This window comes from Quercus suber, unplaced genomic scaffold (assembly GCF_002906115.3).
Source record: "Quercus suber isolate HL8 unplaced genomic scaffold, Cork oak 2.0 scaffold_283, whole genome shotgun sequence".
Lineage (NCBI taxonomy): Eukaryota > Viridiplantae > Streptophyta > Magnoliopsida > Fagales > Fagaceae > Quercus > Quercus suber.
In genome coordinates this window covers 259453-281992 of record NW_027069739.1, presented here as the reverse complement: position 1 = coordinate 281992, position 22540 = coordinate 259453, and the positions used below count along the sequence as shown (strand labels likewise).

The 22540-nt window shown below is 37.7% G+C and overlaps 2 protein-coding genes across 2 annotated transcripts; both read left to right on the top strand.

Moving 5' to 3' along the window:
- The first annotated feature begins 8599 nt into the window (after window positions 1–8599).
- Window positions 8600–9733, top strand: LOC136071070 (uncharacterized). The gene has a single exon (XM_065781917.1). The coding sequence runs from the start codon at window positions 8600–8602 to the stop codon at window positions 9731–9733; it is 1134 nt and encodes a 377-aa protein (XP_065637989.1).
- Window positions 9734–16613: 6880 nt separating this feature from the next.
- LOC136071068 (uncharacterized) lies at window positions 16614–17747 on the top strand. The gene has a single exon (XM_065781916.1). The coding sequence runs from the start codon at window positions 16614–16616 to the stop codon at window positions 17745–17747; it is 1134 nt and encodes a 377-aa protein (XP_065637988.1).
- The last annotated feature ends 4793 nt before the right edge of the window (window positions 17748–22540 follow it).

The following is a 22540-nucleotide window of genomic DNA, read 5'->3' as shown; positions in this document are numbered from 1 at the left end:
TCAATCACGAAAAATGCATGTTTTGTGCTTTAAGGATAGTTTTTAAAACTTTTTAGTTTTCCCTCGAATATTTTTTATTGTTCATTGTCATTTTCATTCAACACTCTCTCAAACTCACCGTGTCACTCTCAAAACCACCATTGTTGTTCATCATTTCTACTTCAATCTTCAAGAAAAAGGTATGGGTTTTCTTTTTCTCACTAAATATTTCAAGTTTATAGCCTCGTTTTCTTGGATTTATGAGCTATTATTAAGATTCGTGATATATGATGTTTTGGATATGAGTTGGGTTCGTGTTTGCTGAGTTTGGGTGTTTAGGTTTTGTTAATTTTTGTCTTTAGGTTGCTAGATACTCTTGTTTTCATGATTGATTTTCATCCTTGAGTATGTCTACTGATTTGTCATGTGTTGAGCATTTCATACCCATTGAGATATGTTTTATAGACATGTGCTTAAATTTTAGGGTCTTTGTGTTTCATACTATTTGTGAGTGTCTATGGTTCACAATGTTTACTTAGTGCATATTAGTTTATGTGTTTGGTTGTGTACCCTAGGTTCCTGTTATGTTTCTATGCACACTGTCACATTGTGTTATGCTTAAGTGTTGGTGATAAAACTATACTATGGTCTTCTGTTTTGGGTTATCTCATGTCCTGTTGATTCTGAACTGAATATAGACTGATTTTTTGGTATTATTCTCTGTTCTTTCAGTGCTACTGACCTGTTACTAATTTTTGAGTTTCCATCTATTGTGCTCTGTTTCTTTTGTGGGCTTTGCTGCGGTGGTTTTGCAAATGACTCCTACAAAGAAGAAGACTACTGTCAAAAAGGATGAAAAAAGGTTGAAGATGGACAATACAAAGTTCAGGTCTCCTCAACATTTTGAGAGATACACTCGGTTCTACTTGAAGGCACCCATCATCCAAGAAAGATTTGTGGATTTGGTTGATTTGAAGGACACTTTCATCCCCAGTTGTTTTCAGGACAGAGGTTAGGATAAGTTACTGAGTGATCTGCCTAGATTATGTAAACCTCTAATTAGAGAATTCTATGCTAATGCTATTTTAAGAGAGGATGAGATCAACTCTATTCTGAATGTTCAAAATGTGTAAAAAACACCCTTGAACGTTTAGACCCCCAAATTACAAATTACCAATTCAAGCTTAATGTCAAACAATGTATGTGCGGAATATGAACATAAGCTAAAACAAAATTGATAGACCAATCTAAACCAAATAAAAACACAACCACAGTAGAAATTAAATGGCAAAGATTAAGGGAAGAGAGATGCAAACACAAAGACAACACAGTGATGTGTTATCGAAGAGGAAACCGAAATCCTCAGCGTAAAACCTTTCCACCTCCCTTCAAGCAGTCAATAATCCACTAAAAAATGAAGTTAGGATATATGAACAGCAGAAAACCCTCCAAGCCTAACCTACACAATGTACCGAGGCCCTCCAAGCTTCTTGCTCCAACGAGGTTATGCTAAACCTTTGTATTTTTTAGCTTACAAGATTCCACTATAGCCCATAGCATCAACCAATATCAATTGGTTCCTTCCTAACTGCTTCCCAAGCACCAAATAACCTTTTCACTGATATGGGTATGATTTGAAAAGGATTTGGGTAATGTATCTCTTAAGAATGTAACAATGGAAATGGTAAGAGTAGAGGAATTTGGAGAATCAAAGATGAAGATTGTGGATGAGTCAATCTTGTGTTTCTCTAGGGTTTCTCTCTCAAAATTTTCTCTGGAAGCTCTCTATATTTCGTTAGTATAAGGGGTATTTATTCTAGAGTGAGAATGGAATGCGAAGAGTCAAATTTTCCAAAAAAAAAAAGGACTAGTGACTTGGCCTCGCGACGTGACTAAGTCACGAGTTCAAGCTGCAAGCTAACTGAAGGGCCAGTCTAGACTTTTTGTCCTATAATGCTCCAGCCGGCGTGACTGTTCAGCTCCTCTGTATGCTCCACACGTGTGCTACTTTTGGCGACTTGCAAGCCGAGAGATCCAATCGTGAGCCACTTGCTGAGGGCACAAACTTGAGCTTTTCTTCACACTCTTTTACACACTACCCTTACATGATTCCCACCTAAATACAAGGTTTCTAAGTGTTGAAATACAAGCAAATTTGCCATGGAATAAAGCCAAAAAAATGGTTGATTAAATCCAACCTTACATAACCATTACATGGATAAGGGTTCGCCTTTCGAGTGATGAAGAGGAGGGTGCTTAAGAAGAAAGAGAAGCAATGGAGACTGAGACAGAGGTTGAAGGACAACCCTCAAGCTCAAATAGCCGTGGCAAGAGGAGCAGAGCTTCATCTTCATCTGCTATACCTTTATATGCATTCCAAATTAGAGAGGATTGATGGGCTCAGAAATGTCCAAAATGAGTAATCTGACAGGCTGGCTGCTCTTCAAGATCAGATGAACTTACTTTTAGCAAAGTTTGATAGTTTCACCACCCAGCAGTAGCCCTTTGGCCATTCTAGTCAAAAAGGAGGGAGAATTTTGGAGGGTAACTCAGGTAGCTCTTGAGGTGGAGTGCCATTTTAAGGGGGAGCATACCAAAAACTTAATTTCAACAGTGTTTACTTTATGCTATTTATGTGTTTTGGTGTTATGTTTTGAAGTGGTGTTATGTTTTGGATAATTTTTATTATGGGTTTGCTAAATACACTTGGATTAAACTTATGGATATGGTTTTAATACTTTGTTTAAAGCTGTTGGTACTTTGGTATATATTAGATGATTTTCAGTTTTCTATTTTTGTACCCATGCTTTATAGCTTAGTACTTGTTGTTAAATGTTACGTATTTTCTTTAAGTACATCACTCTTATGCCCTTGTTGGATTTTTATCCTTGATGCAATTACCTTGAGTTTTTGTATCGGTTGAGTGTTGGACATGAAAATTATTCTTTGCATTGAGCTTATTAGCTTGCATGTCCGGATGTTCATTCTTTGTGTGAATGAGCATTGTGGTCACTATTTACATTGTGGTCAAGCCATGCTTTTATTGCTTTAATCTATATTGCTTGATCACATTGTACTTGCTCCATATGCATTACAAGTTTTCTGCATACAATGATCATGTTGTGTTGTTGTGTTTCAGGACATACTTGTACTTATGGTTCAAGAGCTTCAAAGATTCTTAGGTGTGAGTGAGTTATGTTCAACTGTTCCTAACTCACATGTTAAGTCTAGAATTTGTTTTAGGGTTTTGTCATGGAATAGCTAAAGGGGGAGATTGTAAGATTGAATTTTATCAACCATTTTGTTGGCTTTATTCCATGCTAATTTGCTTGTAATTCAACATTTAGAAACCTTGTATTTAGGTGGGAATCATGCAAGGGTAGTATGTGAGAGAGTGTGAAAAAAAGCTCAAAAGTGTGCAACTCAATAGGGCCTCGCGACTAGATCTTGCAGCTTACAAGTCACCAAAGGAGGTACACGTGTGAAGAGTCCAACAAGGTTACACCAAATCTTTGTCTTCTTTAGCTTACCAGATCCCGCTATAGCCCATAGCATCAACCAATATCAATTGGTCCCTTCTTAACTGCTTCCCAAGCACCAAATTGCATTCTCACAGATATGGGTATGGTGAGAAAAGGATTTGGCTAATGTACCTCTCAAGGATGTAACAATGGAGAGGGTGAGAGTAGATGAATTTGGAAAATCAAAGGATGAAGATTGTGGATGAGTCAATCTTGTTTTTCTCTAGCGTTTCTCTCTCAAAATTCTCTTTTGAAGCTCTTTACATTTCATGGGTATAAGGGGTATTTATACTGATGTGTGTTTGGAATGCGAAAAGTTAGTTTTTCCTAAATAGAGTGGTCTAGCGACTTGGTCTCACAACTTGACTGAGTCACGAGTCTAAGTTGTGAACTAACAAAATGGCCAGACTAGAAGTTTTTTCTTGAAGTGCTCTAGCTAGCGTGACTCACGTCACTTGCCAGTATCTCAAGAAAGGCAATCTCAAGTTGTTCTCCATCTCCTCTGCTGACCAACCTGCTAATATCTTCACCAAAACTCACTCGCCTAATCATCTCCGAGATCTTATATCCAAACTTCACTTGCCTTCCTCCTTGCCACCTCGAGTTTGAGGGGGGGTGGTTAGTATATAGCTTAGTATATCCTAGCCCATCGAGCTTAGCCTAGTATATAGTACTTGTAGTATACTCATATTACTTGTACTTCACACATACTTAGCCTATATAAGGCTCTCTATTGTACATTGTTATACACATATAATATACATCATTATACATAATATTCAATCTTTCTCTCTCACTTTATATTCTTAACAATTTGTGAGGCAAAAAGAAAATAAAAACAAAAAACAAAAGAAAATAAAAAAGTAGCCTTTACAAAATTGTAGCCTTTTTGAAGAGAGCCATGTTTTATGCAGTTCACCCATATCCCATTCACCCCTAGCTCTCTCCTCATTTTTCAATGGATATGAGAAACATTGAAGTTCTAAGAATTCAGTCAGAACCCTCAAAAGTTCAAAGTTCAAAAAGCTCAAAGCTACAAGACCTCCAGTAAGGAGAAACATCCAAAAAATAGATATGATTGGGAATGATATTCCATGGACAAGCTGTTAAGGACATATTTTTATGTAATTGGCACATCCTTTTGACAAAACACATTTACTTGTATTTGGGTAAATCTAAGAAGGTTCAAGATGATCATTACAAGTGGCTGAATTAAAGACATGAAGATCACTCAAAAATTGCTCAAGAAAAGTGCAATTTGCAAGTCTTAATACCTCCTGAACAGAAGCTCAATTTGACGAGATTCATTAAATCTCAACACATGTCTCGATCTATCGAGCTTATGGGATTCAAACTATAGCCAGCAACATTTTTATTCTAAAAGGCTATTTGTTTATGGGTTTGTATAATCCTTATAGGACCAGGAAAACCCATGGTTTATGGGTTTGTATAATTCTCATTGGACTAGGAAAGCCCAAGGTTTGTGTAAACCTATTTGGAATAGGAAAGCTCATTAAGCTCCTATTTAAAGAAAGTGGAAAAAGAAAAACCTAACCCCAAAGAGCTTCATAAGGTTTTAAATATGGTTGCAAGCGTATTTCTAGGAGATGTGGGAGTTATAGGATGTACCTAGAAGGTGATAGTCCCCATCAAGCAGTTATGATGTTTTTGTGTATTTGATTTTCTCATATCTCAAATCATCATAATATGAGACACTTACGTAATCTTGCTATGTTTTCACACATAACACGCAATTTCTTTGCTACTTTTGATACATATGCAGGTACAATGTGATTTGGTCATCACAAGGAATACATGTGTTAATGTATACTTACTAAATTACCTTAACTTGTTTTTGAAATATAAAATTGGTTAGACTTGTTGTGTGTGTGTGTGTGTGTGTGCGTTTTGGATCATTGAATGCTTTGCATTTTTTTTTTTTTGTTGAGACATGTTTTTGAGAGATTAACATGTTGATTGGATCTATGTTTGAGTAGCTTGCTTGTTGCATTCATCTCTATGTGTTTTTCCTCTCTTTGAAAAACTCCTTTTCTTCAAGCTCAATAGCTTCTTGACAGATCCTTGACAAATTCTTATCTATCGAGCCCCTTGGACTTCCTTTCTTAACAGAAGTTAGCGCATACTCAATTCATCGAGCTTTCTAGAATTTGTCTCGATAGCTTCTTAATAGCTTCTCGATCCATCGAGAAACTTTCTGTCTAGCCGATAGATTCTCAACAAATTCTCGATCCATCAAGGTTGGCTTCTTCTCGATAGATTCTCGACAACTCCTCGATTGATCAAGATACCCTTGCATGCATTTCACTTTTCTTCGTTTTGCATTTTTTTCCTTTGTGTCCATAGCATCTTGTTTTTCTTTTTCTTGTAAGTCTGTGGTTCCTTGTTCTCCTCATTCCCTCTATATTAGTTTTCTCTCTATCTTCGGTCAAGTCTTTTGGCTTTTTATGCCCTTTGACAATCGTGTCAAAAAGAGGGAGCATTTTGAGAATTGAATGTTATTCCTCAAGGGGAGTAATTGACTTAGGGGGAGAACTTCTTGTTAAAAGGAAGAAAGTTTTTGTTGTAACTATCTTAGGGGGAGAGTTAGTTTGATACACTTTGATATTGATATATTTTTTGTGCTATGTATCTTTTTGTTTTGTAACCATTTACATACATCATGTGTTGTTTCTTTATTTGATGATGATGTATGTGTTTCACTCTATATCTCACATGTGTTGTTTCTTTTCTCTCTTTATGCACATGTTTCTTGTTTATTTACCTTGTCACTATTTTCCCATGTTAACTTGATGTGTTTTGTTTAGTGCTTTTTAGGAAAAACAAGTTAAAGCCAAGTCAAAATTCTGAACCTTCTTCTTGCAACAACTTCCAAGGTTCAGATCTTTTAGACTAGGATTATTTATTCTGTACTTTTAAGTAGAATGTATTCTAGGACATTCAATGTACCCTTGTGATTTTGTCACGGATTGCCAAAGGAGGAGATTGTTAAGGATATATTTTTATGTAATTGACATATCCTTTGACAAAATGCACTTTACTTGTATTTAGGTAAATCTAAGAAGGTTCAAGATGATCATTACAAGTAACTAAATTGAAGACAAGAAAATTACTCAAGAACTGCTCAAGAAAAGTACAATTTGTAGGTCTTGATACCTTCTCGACAAAAGCTCGATCTGTCAAGATTCATTAAATCTTAACACATGTCTCGATTTATCGAGCTTACGTGTAAGGTGATCTGTCAAGATTCATTAAATCTTGACACATGTCTCGATCTATCGAGCTTACGTGTAAGGTTGAATTTAATCAACCATTGTGTTGGCTTTATTCCATGCCAAATTTGCTTGTAATTTAGCAATTAGTAACCCTGTATTTAGGTGTGAATCATGTAAGGGTAGTGAGTGAGAAAGTGTGAATAAATGCTCAAGATTGTGCAAGGATGCAGAGACTCGTGGCTAGGACTCGTGGGTGACTCGCGATTGGTAAGCCGCCAACTGCAACACATGAGTGAAGCATGCGAGAAGATGAACAGTCGCGCCAGCTGGAGCACTACAGGACAAAAAGTCCAGCCTAGCCGTTCTGTTATCTCGTAGATTGAACTCACGACTCAGTCAAGTCGCGAGGCCAAGTCACCAAACCACCCTGTTTGGGAAAAACTAACTCTTCGCATTCCTTTCTCACCCCTATATAAATACCCCTTATACCCACGAAATGTAGAGAGCTTCCATAGAGAATTTTGAGAGAAAAACAAAATTGATTCATCCACAATCTTTACATAGAGACTCTTCAAATTCCTCTACTTTCATCCTCTCAATTGTTACATCCTTGAGAGGTTCTTACCCAAATCCTTTTCACACCATACCCACATCTGTGAGAAGACTATTTGGTGCTTTAGGAAGCAGTTAGGAAAGGGCCAATAGTTATTGGTTGATGCTATGGGTTATAGTGAAATCCGATAAGCTAGAAAAGACAAAGGTTCGATGTAACCTCGTTGGAGCAAGAAGCTTGGAGGGCTTAGGTACACTGGGTAGATTAGGCTTGGAGGGACTATTGCTGTTCATGTATCCCAACTTCATTTTCTAGTGGATTATTAACCGCTTGGAGGGCAGTGGAGAGGTTTTATGCCGAGGGCTTCGGTTTCCTCTTCAATAACACATTGTTGAGTTGTCCTTGTGTTTGCATCTCTCTGCCCTTAATCTTTTTCATTTAATTTCTACTGTAGATGTGATTTTATTTGGTTTATATTGTTTATCAATTCTGGTATAAGCTTATAATCATTTTCCGCACATATATTGTTTGATATAAGGCTTGAATTGGTAATTTGTAATTTGGGAGTCTAAACGTTCATAGTGATTTATACACTATTTGAACATTCAATTGGTATCAGAGCGGGTGCACTCTCTGTGGTTTAAACCCCTTAGTGCGATCCTTGACCCCTTATTAAGATGGACCGGTCTCAATCTTTAAATGCTCCACCATATTTTGATGGTAGCAACTATGCCTTTTGGAAAGTCAGGATGAGGGCATTTTTGTGTTCTATGGATGAAACTGTTTGGGATGTGGTAGATATTGGATGGACTAACCCAGAGGCTATGGGATAAGGCAACCTTCACGATGTCTAATGCAAATAGTAAAGCACTTAGCGCTATTTTTTGTGGTGTGTCTCCAGAAGAATTCTACAGGATCTCTCACATTTCTATTGCCAAGGAGGCATTGTAGATATTGGAGACCAAGTATGAAGGAACAAAGAAGTGAAGGATACCAAGCTACAGATGTCGACAACTCGTTTCGAGGAGTTAAAAATGAGTGAGGACGAGTCCTTTGACTCTTTCTATAGCAAGCTGAATGAAATAGTCATCGGCAAGTTCAACTTGGGGGAGAAAACAGAGGACTCTAAAGTTGTAAGGAAAATCCTTCGTTCGTTGCCGGAGAGTTTCCGTGCCAAGGTGACAGTGATTGAAGAGAGTAAGGACCTTGATGATATCAAAGTCCAAGAACTGATTGGATCACTTCAGACCTATGAATTGTCATTGCCCACATAAAGGAAGAGCAAATCTCTTACTCTTAAGACAGTTAAGGAAATGGTCGAAGCTCACGACTCATCAGATGAGGATGTTGTTGATAAAGATGTGGCATATTTGGTGAAGAACTTTCGAAAGTTCTTAAAATTCAAGAACAATGGAAAATTTGGCGGTAAAGGGAAATTCCAAAATTCCGGGAAGGAGAAAAAGGAATTCAAAAGGAAAGGTGGAAAGGAATCCCAATCCACACAAGGAATCACTTGCTTTGAGTGCAACGGACACGGACATTTCAGGAAAGAGTGTCCCAACTATTTGAAATTGAAGGGCAAGGCATATGCCACAACTCTTAGTGACTCGGGTTCATCCAATTCTGATTCTGAGGAAAGCTGTGACGGAGAAGGGAATTACTCTGTTTTTATGACCATTGCTCATGTTGAGTCTTCGAAGGACTTAAATCTGCTTGTACAAGAGCTTGGGGAGCATAGTGATGAGGAATCAATGGGAATTGTCAAAGAATCAAATGGTAAAGAAGATGAGAGCTTAGGGGGTCTTCAAGAGAACTTCAATTTACTCCTTGAGAAATCAAGAGAATATGCACGTGTGGCCAAGGCAGCTATGAAAAAGATGAAGAAGGCAAAGGAGGACTATAGAAGTCTCCTGGTGCAACATAAGGAGGCAAAGTATGAGATAGAGACGCTGAATGGAAAGCTGACTGAAGCCTATTCAAAGATAAAGTTTCTTGAGCTTAAGGTAGTTCAAGCAAATGCCAAGGTAGAGAGGGTCTCCACCAAGAAACTAGATGATGTCATTTCATCTCAAAAACAATTTTCAGACAAATCTGGGTTGGGATATACTGGAGAAAGTAGGTCAGCTATCAAAATCACAAAAGAAGTGAAGTTTGTGCAAGCCAAAGAACCTGTAGTGGCTGCCTCTACACCTAAGATAGTAAGGGATGAAAGGAGGAAGAACATGGGTGATCAAAAGGTGTTGAACAAGTCCCGTAATCAATCAATGATCAAACCTGAAGCTAGAGGGAAATCTCTTCCAAGATCACAAAGAGGTCTGAGAACGAACCATTTTTGCCATCATTGTGGACTTCAAGGACACACCAAACCAAATTGTCATAAGCTTAGAGCATTGAAGAATGCAAATGGTCAAAGGTCAAGAGGACCAAGAAATGACAAGCGGACTTAGGCTGTTGAGTCATTAAGAGGTCGAAATGGTGATCCTGGTGTGATGGACGTGATGAAAATGATCGGTGCATTCACCACCTGCTTGGAAAGCTTCACTAGAAGGTTTGAAAGTTCTAACTCTTGTACCCAATCCTATAGGGATATCACCCCAAACGCACACGACATGTGGGTGAAGAGGGGTACTCATGCATAAGCATTACAACATGTCCATGCATTAATTCTTCCTATGCTTTGTGAATATGCATGGTTGTGTGCTTTTTGCTGGTTTGTGTTGAAAATTGGTTGGTTGTTTACTTGTTTCTTTTTAAAATGTATTTTACATTGCTGTTTTTGATCAATTTTTTCTTGCTTTTATGTCAAAAATCCAAAAACACATAAAAAGTAGAAATCCAAAAAGTTTGATCAACTTTGTTGAGTTTTGTCTCAAAACACGTTTTGCCTTGTACCTTTGTACTAATAGCTTTGTGCATCTACAAGCTTAGCTTGTTTCCTATGCACTCATATCATTATGGGAGAAATCTTGAAATCTATGTGATTGTTGTAAATAGATCTCCAACCTTGTCATTAATGATTAGTGAATGATTTTGTTGATCTTGCGAAGTACATAGACTTGTGCCTATATATATTTCCACTATTTTATTTTATTGCTTTTAATTAAAGAGGTCACTAAATGTAAATCTCCAAATGAAAAGAGATATTGAGCTGCAAAAGTCTGTCACACATACTAGTATTTGACTAGGAAAAAGGGAAAGCGACCAAAAATAAATTATATGATGCCTAAAAACCCAAAGGCTAACTTATCAAAGTGAAATATCAAAAATTTCAGGCATCGATCTCACAATGAGATGTGTTGATTCAAAAAGATCAAATAATATGTTGAACAAGGAGCCAAATGAAAAGCTTTAAAGATATTGTACTCAAGTTCATGTAGGAGGTCATATATGCATATTTCTATAATTGAAATGGGTCACATTATCTAGTGCTAGTTGTGTATGCCTTGATTGAATTGATCATTGAAGTTTCATATTAGACTAAGGACTATCTCATTTCTAATATCCACACACATCACACATGTCTATGTTCAATAAATGCCATATTCATTTGTATGATTGTACTTGTTTAAATGTGTTTTCATGTGCTTAATCTTTGTTGATCAAACACAAAAAGATTTTTGAGTCTTTTAGTTTGTTTTTTAAGAGGTTTTTATTTATCCAAAAAGTTTCAAAATTCAAAAACAGTGGTGTCCTATTTTGACGACTCAGTCACGGGTTGGCCCAATCACATGCCGCAGTCGCGAGCCCATATAGAGATTTTTCGCGGCTCACTGGGGGGTCAATGTTCTAGTCGTGAAAAATACTTAGAAAATTTTTTCAAAATTTGGGTTTTTATGTTTCTCGTGGCTTTCTGTGGCATCTTGTTCGCGGGTGGAAGGCTTAGTCGCAAGAGGTACATAGAGATTTTTTGCGGCTTGCCTCGCGACTTTCTCGCAGGTAGACCTTCTAGTCGTGAAAAACGCTTAGAAATTTTTTTTCAATATTTTTGTTTTAAGCGTTTTGGTGACTGGCCCTGGCGACTTGCCCGTGGCTTGACCCAGTTGTGAAAAATGCGTGTTTTGTGTTCAAAGGTAGTTTTTAAAATTTTTTAGTTTTTCCCTCAAATTTTTGTGACTGTTCACTGTCTTCTCCATTTCAGCCCTCTCTCAAACTCACCGTGTCACTCTCATAAACCTCCATCTTTGCATCAATGCAACTACAAATATTCAAGAAAAAGGTATGGGTTTTTCTCATTTTCTTTCAGTTCTTCATAATTGTAACCTTGGTTGCTTGGTTCTATATGTTGTGGTTTTGATGTGAGATATATATATGGATTTAGACATGGGCTGGATTTATGTCTGTGAGTTTAGGTTTGATTCTCTTGTTTTTAGGATTATAAATATGATTGGTATCATGCTTTAGTTTCTCTGGTTAGAGTTTGTGCTTTGAGTTGTATTTCTAGACTGTGATGTTTTGCACATATCATGCTCATGGTATAGTGTCACAATGACAGTTATTTGTGACTATGTGATGCTCATTGATCAATTTCTTCTAAATTGTACCTGTACAATCATCATTTTTTATCATCGATTACTCTTTTGAATTCAATATGCATCAGTGTTGCTAATGTTTTCTTGATACCGCCTTTGGTCATAATATATGATTGAGTGAAATTTGTCTTTGAATACCAATGCTTATTCAATTTTTGACTAACTTGAAGTTAATCAAGTTGATGTATGTGTCTTGGGCTTGTGTTTTGGTTCTCTGCTATGTGTCTTCTCTTCTATAGATGTCACGCCATTCCTCTAAAGTAAAAGACATTGTAATTGATGTTCCATACCCTGTTGCTAAGCGAACTCGTCATTCAACTCAATCATCTCAAGACTCAATCAATGAGAGATTCAGGGCTCCTGTGGACTCACAGACTTCCTCAGATATTTTCATAGATGCTCCTACCATTGTGGAACGTGTAGTAAATTTTGATACCATGGGAACAATGTTTATCCCTGGGATCTTTGAAGCGAGAGATTGGGCTAATCTGTTCGGGAATTTCGTGGACCCGATTGAGGAATTAGGTAAGGAATTCTACTCTAATGCTAGATACACCGGAGTAGAGTTGAAATGTTTGCTAAGAGGAAAAGAATTCTCCGTCAATGCATACCACATTGCAAAGGTTCTCCGCATCACCAGACCAGCAAATGTGGATCTCACTCCATATGATGACAGACAGCCTAAGTTACAAGAAATTCTTCAAGTTCTTGGATCGAATCATAAAGTTAGTAGCAAAGGTTCATATATGGGCACTGCACTATTTATGCCTGAACTAACGACTCTAAAACTGATCATGTTCTCCAACCTTTACCCATTGTCTAGCACTGCTTTCATCAATCTTGGAAGAGCACAATTTCTATGTGATCTCATTGCCGGAGTTTCGATTGACATATGTGCCCACATCTTTCAGATTATTGGGACAGCAGTAGCTAGATTAGTAGCCCAAACGAGTCTTCCTTTTTGTAGTCTCATCATGAAGATCATGCTAAGTGAAGGTGTCAGTCCACCAACAAATGGAAAAATTGTGTCACGTTCTTGACCTATATCCATAACAACTCTTCAAGCAAGCAAGAGTCACTCCTTTAAAACACCTAAGAGTGAGGAACTCACCCATGCCACTCCATCAGGCCATGACACAGCTACACCTGTACATACTAAGACTGTTTCCCCTTGTTCGTTTGAGATGCCAACATTTAGTACTCAGCCTGCACCTTCTATTTCTCCAGTGGACAGTTTGAGTTCTCTGTTTGAATGGATTTTCGGATTAGAATGGCTTATCTACTCCACCAACAACCAAGTTCAAATGCATCTCACAACCATTGAGACACAACTGGATGCTATTCAGCAAAAGATCAAAGAAAACCTCTAGCTATTCGTGTTAAAAAAGGGGAGAGACAGCATACAGTAAGGGGGAGAACAACACAAGAATGATGTGCATACTGATAGGGGGAGTTGTGTTCTCAAGAAGAGGAAGTTGCTACATATACACATACTTTTGAATAATCTAACATTTTTGTTGCATATACTGTGTATAGCTATTTACTTGCTGCTTCTATAAACTTAAAATTGGTTAGACTTGTTGTGTGTGTGTGTGTGTGTGTGCGTTTTGGATCATTGAATGCTTTGCATTTTTTTTTTTTTGTTGAGACATGTTTTTGAGAGATTAACATGTTGATTGGATCTATGTTTGAGTAGCTTGCTTGTTGCATTCATCTCTATGTGTTTTTCCTCTCTTTGAAAAACTCCTTTTCTTCAAGCTCAATAGCTTCTTGACAGATCCTTGACAAATTCTTATCTATCGAGCCCCTTGGACTTCCTTTCTTAACAGAAGTTAGCGCATACTCAATTCATCGAGCTTTCTAGAATTTGTCTCGATAGCTTCTTAATAGCTTCTCGATCCATCGAGAAACTTTCTGTCTAGCCGATAGATTCTCAACAAATTCTCGATCCATCAAGGTTGGCTTCTTCTCGATAGATTCTCGACAACTCCTCGATTGATCAAGATACCCTTGCATGCATTTCACTTTTCTTCGTTTTGCATTTTTTTCCTTTGTGTCCATAGCATCTTGTTTTTCTTTTTCTTGTAAGTCTGTGGTTCCTTGTTCTCCTCATTCCCTCTATATTAGTTTTCTCTCTATCTTCGGTCAAGTCTTTTGGCTTTTTATGCCCTTTGACAATCGTGTCAAAAAGAGGGAGCATTTTGAGAATTGAATGTTATTCCTCAAGGGGAGTAATTGACTTAGGGGGAGAACTTCTTGTTAAAAGGAAGAAAGTTTTTGTTGTAACTATCTTAGGGGGAGAGTTAGTTTGATACACTTTGATATTGATATATTTTTTGTGCTATGTATCTTTTTGTTTTGTAACCATTTACATACATCATGTGTTGTTTCTTTATTTGATGATGATGTATGTGTTTCACTCTATATCTCACATGTGTTGTTTCTTTTCTCTCTTTATGCACATGTTTCTTGTTTATTTACCTTGTCACTATTTTCCCATGTTAACTTGATGTGTTTTGTTTAGTGCTTTTTAGGAAAAACAAGTTAAAGCCAAGTCAAAATTCTGAACCTTCTTCTTGCAACAACTTCCAAGGTTCAGATCTTTTAGACTAGGATTATTTATTCTGTACTTTTAAGTAGAATGTATTCTAGGACATTCAATGTACCCTTGTGATTTTGTCACGGATTGCCAAAGGAGGAGATTGTTAAGGATATATTTTTATGTAATTGACATATCCTTTGACAAAATGCACTTTACTTGTATTTAGGTAAATCTAAGAAGGTTCAAGATGATCATTACAAGTAACTAAATTGAAGACAAGAAAATTACTCAAGAACTGCTCAAGAAAAGTACAATTTGCAGGTCTTGATACCTCCTCGACAAAAGCTCGATCTGTCAAGATTCATTAAATCTTAACACATGTCTCGATTTATCGAGCTTACGTGTAAGGTGATCTGTCAAGATTCATTAAATCTTGACACATGTCTCGATCTATCGAGCTTACGTGTAAGGTTGAATTTAATCAACCATTGTGTTGGCTTTATTCCATGCCAAATTTGCTTGTAATTTAGCAATTAGTAACCCTGTATTTAGGTGTGAATCATGTAAGGGTAGTGAGTGAGAAAGTGTGAATAAATGCTCAAGATTGTGCAAGGATGCAGAGACTCGTGGCTAGGACTCGTGGGTGACTCGCGATTGGTAAGCCGCCAACTGCAACACATGAGTGAAGCATGCGAGAAGATGAACAGTCGCGCCAGCTGGAGCACTACAGGACAAAAAGTCCAGCCTAGCCGTTCTGTTATCTCGTAGATTGAACTCACGACTCAGTCAAGTCGCGAGGCCAAGTCACCAAACCACCCTGTTTGGGAAAAACTAACTCTTCGCATTCCTTTCTCACCCCTATATAAATACCCCTTATACCCACGAAATGTAGAGAGCTTCCATAGAGAATTTTGAGAGAAAAACAAAATTGATTCATCCACAATCTTTACATAGAGACTCTTCAAATTCCTCTACTTTCATCCTCTCAATTGTTACATCCTTGAGAGGTTCTTACCCAAATCCTTTTCACACCATACCCACATCTGTGAGAAGACTATTTGGTGCTTTAGGAAGCAGTTAGGAAAGGGCCAATAGTTATTGGTTGATGCTATGGGTTATAGTGAAATCCGATAAGCTAGAAAAGACAAAGGTTCGATGTAACCTCGTTGGAGCAAGAAGCTTGGAGGGCTTAGGTACACTGGGTAGATTAGGCTTGGAGGGACTATTGCTGTTCATGTATCCCAACTTCATTTTCTAGTGGATTATTAACCGCTTGGAGGGCAGTGGAGAGGTTTTATGCCGAGGGCTTCGGTTTCCTCTTCAATAACACATTGTTGAGTTGTCCTTGTGTTTGCATCTCTCTGCCCTTAATCTTTTTCATTTAATTTCTACTGTAGATGTGATTTTATTTGGTTTATATTGTTTATCAATTCTGGTATAAGCTTATAATCATTTTCCGCACATATATTGTTTGATATAAGGCTTGAATTGGTAATTTGTAATTTGGGAGTCTAAACGTTCATAGTGATTTATACACTATTTGAACATTCAATTGGTATCAGAGCGGGTGCACTCTCTGTGGTTTAAACCCCTTAGTGCGATCCTTGACCCCTTATTAAGATGGACCGGTCTCAATCTTTAAATGCTCCACCATATTTTGATGGTAGCAACTATGCCTTTTGGAAAGTCAGGATGAGGGCATTTTTGTGTTCTATGGATGAAACTGTTTGGGATGTGGTAGATATTGGATGGACTAACCCAGAGGCTATGGGATAAGGCAACCTTCACGATGTCTAATGCAAATAGTAAAGCACTTAGCGCTATTTTTTGTGGTGTGTCTCCAGAAGAATTCTACAGGATCTCTCACATTTCTATTGCCAAGGAGGCATTGTAGATATTGGAGACCAAGTATGAAGGAACAAAGAAGTGAAGGATACCAAGCTACAGATGTCGACAACTCGTTTCGAGGAGTTAAAAATGAGTGAGGACGAGTCCTTTGACTCTTTCTATAGCAAGCTGAATGAAATAGTCATCGGCAAGTTCAACTTGGGGGAGAAAACAGAGGACTCTAAAGTTGTAAGGAAAATCCTTCGTTCGTTGCCGGAGAGTTTCCGTGCCAAGGTGACAGTGATTGAAGAGAGTAAGGACCTTGATGATATCAAAGTCCAAGAACTGATTGGATCACTTCAGACCTATGAATTGTCATTGCCCACATAAAGGAAGAGCAAATCTCTTACTCTTAAGACAGTTAAGGAAATGGTCGAAGCTCACGACTCATCAGATGAGGATGTTGTTGATAAAGATGTGGCATATTTGGTGAAGAACTTTCGAAAGTTCTTAAAATTCAAGAACAATGGAAAATTTGGCGGTAAAGGGAAATTCCAAAATTCCGGGAAGGAGAAAAAGGAATTCAAAAGGAAAGGTGGAAAGGAATCCCAATCCACACAAGGAATCACTTGCTTTGAGTGCAACGGACACGGACATTTCAGGAAAGAGTGTCCCAACTATTTGAAATTGAAGGGCAAGGCATATGCCACAACTCTTAGTGACTCGGGTTCATCCAATTCTGATTCTGAGGAAAGCTGTGACGGAGAAGGGAATTACTCTGTTTTTATGACCATTGCTCATGTTGAGTCTTCGAAGGACTTAAATCTGCTTGTACAAGAGCTTGGGGAGCATAGTGATGAGGAATCAATGGGAATTGTCAAAGAATCAAATGGTAAAGAAGATGAGAGCTTAGGGGGTCTTCAAGAGAACTTCAATTTACTCCTTGAGAAATCAAGAGAATATGCACGTGTGGCCAAGGCAGCTATGAAAAAGATGAAGAAGGCAAAGGAGGACTATAGAAGTCTCCTGGTGCAACATAAGGAGGCAAAGTATGAGATAGAGACGCTGAATGGAAAGCTGACTGAAGCCTATTCAAAGATAAAGTTTCTTGAGCTTAAGGTAGTTCAAGCAAATGCCAAGGTAGAGAGGGTCTCCACCAAGAAACTAGATGATGTCATTTCATCTCAAAAACAATTTTCAGACAAATCTGGGTTGGGATATACTGGAGAAAGTAGGTCAGCTATCAAAATCACAAAAGAAGTGAAGTTTGTGCAAGCCAAAGAACCTGTAGTGGCTGCCTCTACACCTAAGATAGTAAGGGATGAAAGGAGGAAGAACATGGGTGATCAAAAGGTGTTGAACAAGTCCCGTAATCAATCAATGATCAAACCTGAAGCTAGAGGGAAATCTCTTCCAAGATCACAAAGAGGTCTGAGAACGAACCATTTTTGCCATCATTGTGGACTTCAAGGACACACCAAACCAAATTGTCATAAGCTTAGAGCATTGAAGAATGCAAATGGTCAAAGGTCAAGAGGACCAAGAAATGACAAGCGGACTTAGGCTGTTGAGTCATTAAGAGGTCGAAATGGTGATCCTGGTGTGATGGACGTGATGAAAATGATCGGTGCATTCACCACCTGCTTGGAAAGCTTCACTAGAAGGTTTGAAAGTTCTAACTCTTGTACCCAATCCTATAGGGATATCACCCCAAACGCACACGACATGTGGGTGAAGAGGGGTACTCATGCATAAGCATTACAACATGTCCATGCATTAATTCTTCCTATGCTTTGTGAATATGCATGGTTGTGTGCTTTTTGCTGGTTTGTGTTGAAAATTGGTTGGTTGTTTACTTGTTTCTTTTTAAAATGTATTTTACATTGCTGTTTTTGATCAATTTTTTCTTGCTTTTATGTCAAAAATCCAAAAACACATAAAAAGTAGAAATCCAAAAAGTTTGATCAACTTTGTTGAGTTTTGTCTCAAAACACGTTTTGCCTTGTACCTTTGTACTAATAGCTTTGTGCATCTACGAGCTTAGCTTGTTTCCTATGCACTCATATCATTATGGGAGAAATCTTGAAATCTATGTGATTGTTGTAAATAGATCTCCAACCTTGTCATTAATGATTAGTGAATGATTTTGTTGATCTTGCGAAGTACATAGACTTGTGCCTATATATATTTCCACTATTTTATTTTATTGCTTTTAATTAAAGAGATCACTAAATGTAAATCTCCAAATGAAAAGAGATATTGAGCTGCAAAAGTCTGTCACACATACTAGTATTTGACTAGGAAAAAGGGAAAGCGACCAAAAATAAATTATATGATGCCTAAAAACCCAAAGGCTAACTTATCAAAGTGAAATATCAAAAATTTCAGGCATCGATCTCACAATGAGATGTGTTGATTCAAAAAGATCAAATAATATGTTGAACAAGGAGCCAAATGAAAAGCTTTAAAGATATTGTACTCAAGTTCATGTAGGAGGTCATATATGCATATTTCTATAATTGAAATGGGTCACATTATCTAGTGCTAGTTGTGTATGCCTTGATTGAATTGATCATTGAAGTTTCATATTAGACTAAGGACTATCTCATTTCTAATATCCACACACATCACACATGTCTATGTTCAATAAATGCCATATTCATTTGTATGATTGTACTTGTTTAAATGTGTTTTCATGTGCTTAATCTTTGTTGATCAAACACAAAAAGATTTTTGAGTCTTTTAGTTTGTTTTTTAAGAGGTTTTTATTTATCCAAAAAGTTTCAAAATTCAAAAACAGTGGTGTCCTATTTTGACGACTCAGTCACGGGTTGGCCCAATCACATGCCGCAGTCGCGAGCCCATATAGAGATTTTTCGCGGCTCACTGGGGGGTCAATGTTCTAGTCGTGAAAAATACTTAGAAATTTTTTTCAAAATTTGGGTTTTTATGTTTCTCGTGGCTTTCTGTGGCATCTTGTTCGCGGGTGGAAGGCTTAGTCGCAAGAGGTACATAGAGATTTTTTGCGGCTTGCCTCGCGACTTTCTCGCAGGTAGACCTTCTAGTCGTGAAAAACGCTTAGAAATTTTTTTTCAATATTTTTGTTTTAAGCGTTTTGGTGACTGGCCCTGGCGACTTGCCCGCGGCTTGACCCAGTTGTGAAAAATGCGTGTTTTGTGTTCAAAGGTAGTTTTTAAAATTTTTTAGTTTTTCCCTCAAATTTTTGTGACTGTTCACTGTCTTCTCCATTTCAGCCCTCTCTCAAACTCACCGTGTCACTCTCATAAACCTCCATCTTTGCATCAATGCAACTACAAATATTCAAGAAAAAGGTATGGGTTTTTCTCATTTTCTTTCAGTTCTTCATAATTGTAACCTTGGTTGCTTGGTTCTATATGTTGTGGTTTTGATGTGAGATATATATATGGATTTAGACATGGGCTGGATTTATGTCTGTGAGTTTAGGTTTGATTCTCTTGTTTTTAGGATTATAAATATGATTGGTATCATGCTTTAGTTTCTCTGGTTAGAGTTTGTGCTTTGAGTTGTATTTCTAGACTGTGATGTTTTGCACATATCATGCTCATGGTATAGTGTCACAATGACAGTTATTTGTGACTATGTGATGCTCATTGATCAATTTCTTCTAAATTGTACCTGTACAATCATCATTTTTTATCATCGATTACTCTTTTGAATTCAATATGCATCAGTGTTGCTAATGTTTTCTTGATACCGCCTTTGGTCATAATATATGATTGAGTGAAATTTGTCTTTGAATACCAATGCTTATTCAATTTTTGACTAACTTGAAGTTAATCAAGTTGATGTATGTGTCTTGGGCTTGTGTTTTGGTTCTCTGCTATGTGTCTTCTCTTCTATAGATGTCACGCCATTCCTCTAAAGTAAAAGACATTGTAATTGATGTTCCATACCCTGTTGCTAAGCGAACTCGTCATTCAACTCAATCATCTCAAGACTCAATCAATGAGAGATTCAGGGCTCCTGTGGACTCACAGACTTCCTCAGATATTTTCATAGATGCTCCTACCATTGTGGAACGTGTAGTAAATTTTGATACCATGGGAACAATGTTTATCCCTGGGATCTTTGAAGCGAGAGATTGGGCTAATCTGTTCGGGAATTTCGTGGACCCGATTGAGGAATTAGGTAAGGAATTCTACTCTAATGCTAGATACACCGGAGTAGAGTTGAAATGTTTGCTAAGAGGAAAAGAATTCTCCGTCAATGCATACCACATTGCAAAGGTTCTCCGCATCACCAGACCAGCAAATGTGGATCTCACTCCATATGATGACAGACAGCCTAAGTTACAAGAAATTCTTCAAGTTCTTGGATCGAATCATAAAGTTAGTAGCAAAGGTTCATATATGGGCACTGCACTATTTATGCCTGAACTAACGACTCTAAAACTGATCATGTTCTCCAACCTTTACCCATTGTCTAGCACTGCTTTCATCAATCTTGGAAGAGCACAATTTCTATGTGATCTCATTGCCGGAGTTTCGATTGACATATGTGCCCACATCTTTCAGATTATTGGGACAGCAGTAGCTAGATTAGTAGCCCAAACGAGTCTTCCTTTTTGTAGTCTCATCATGAAGATCATGCTAAGTGAAGGTGTCAGTCCACCAACAAATGGAAAAATTGTGTCACGTTCTTGACCTATATCCATAACAACTCTTCAAGCAAGCAAGAGTCACTCCTTTAAAACACCTAAGAGTGAGGAACTCACCCATGCCACTCCATCAGGCCATGACACAGCTACACCTGTACATACTAAGACTGTTTCCCCTTGTTCGTTTGAGATGCCAACATTTAGTACTCAGCCTGCACCTTCTATTTCTCCAGTGGACAGTTTGAGTTCTCTGTTTGAATGGATTTTCGGATTAGAATGGCTTATCTACTCCACCAACAACCAAGTTCAAATGCATCTCACAACCATTGAGACACAACTGGATGCTATTCAGCAAAAGATCAAAGAAAACCTCTAGCTATTCGTGTTAAAAAAGGGGAGAGACAGCATACAGTAAGGGGGAGAACAACACAAGAATGATGTGCATACTGATAGGGGGAGTTGTGTTCTCAAGAAGAGGAAGTTGCTACATATACACATACTTTTGAATAATCTAACATTTTTGTTGCATATACTGTGTATAGCTATTTACTTGCTGCTTCTATAAACTTCTATGTGGATATGGTTCTAATACTTTGGTTAAACTTCTTGGTAGATTGGTAATTTATCCATAAGTTGTTTTTGAGTATGTGTTTAGATTTGTGCCTGTTGCTTTTGTAAGCTTTTAAGATTTATGTACCCATGCTTTGTAGCTTTAGTACTTGTTGTTAAATGTCATGAATTTTCTTTAAGTACATCACTCTTGTGCCCTTTGTTGGATTTTATATCCTTAATGCAATTTCCTAGTGTTGTTGCATTGGTTGAGTGTTGGACATGCAAATGATACTTTGCAATTGAGCTTATTAGCTTGCATGTCTGGATGTTCATTCCATCTGTGAATGAGCATTGTGATCACTTTTTATAGTGATTGTTCGTTTTTGGTCAAGCCTTGGTTTATTACTTGTTTCCATTCTGCTTGATCGCATTGTGCTTGCTCCATATGTATTACAAGTTTTTTGCATACAATGATCATATTGTGTTGTTGTGTTTTAGGAGATACTTGTTCTTATGGTTCAAGAGCTTTATAGATTCTAGAGTTAGGTGTGAGTGAGTTTTGTTCAACTGTTTCCATCTCACGCGTTAAGTCTAGAGTTTGTTGTAAGGTTTTTGTCACAAAATAGCCAAAAGGGGAGATTGTAAGGTTGAATTTAATCAACCATTGTGTTGGCTTTATTCCATGCCAAATTTGCTTGTAATTTAGCAATTAGTAACCCTGTATTTAGGTGGGAATCATGTAAGGGTAGTGAGTGAAAGAGTGTGAAGAAATGCTTAAGATTGTGCAAGGATGCAGAGACTCGCGGCTGGGACTCACGGGTAACTCACGACTAGCAAGCCGCCAACTGTAGCACACGAGTGAAGCGTGTGAGAAGATGAACAGTCGCGCCAGCTGGAGCACTACAGGACAAAAAGTCCAGCCTGGCCATTTTGTTATCTCGTGACTTGAACTCGCGACTCAGTCAAGTCGTGAGGCCAAGTCGCCAGACCACCCTGTTTGGAAAAAGTTGACTTTTCGCATTCCTTTCTCACCCTACTATAAATACCCCTTATACCTACGAAATGTAGAGAGCTTTTAGAGATAATTTTAAGAGAAAAATCTTAGAGAAAAACAAGATTGATTCATCCATAATCTTTACATAGAGACTCTTCAAATTCCTCTACT

What these genes read in the sequence shown, in the direction of transcription:
- LOC136071068 (XM_065781916.1), top strand. Translation starts at nt 16,614, where the DNA reads ATGGTCGAAGCTCACGACTCATCAGATGAGGATGTTGTTGATAAAGAT.
- LOC136071070 (XM_065781917.1), top strand. Translation starts at nt 8,600, where the DNA reads ATGGTCGAAGCTCACGACTCATCAGATGAGGATGTTGTTGATAAAGAT.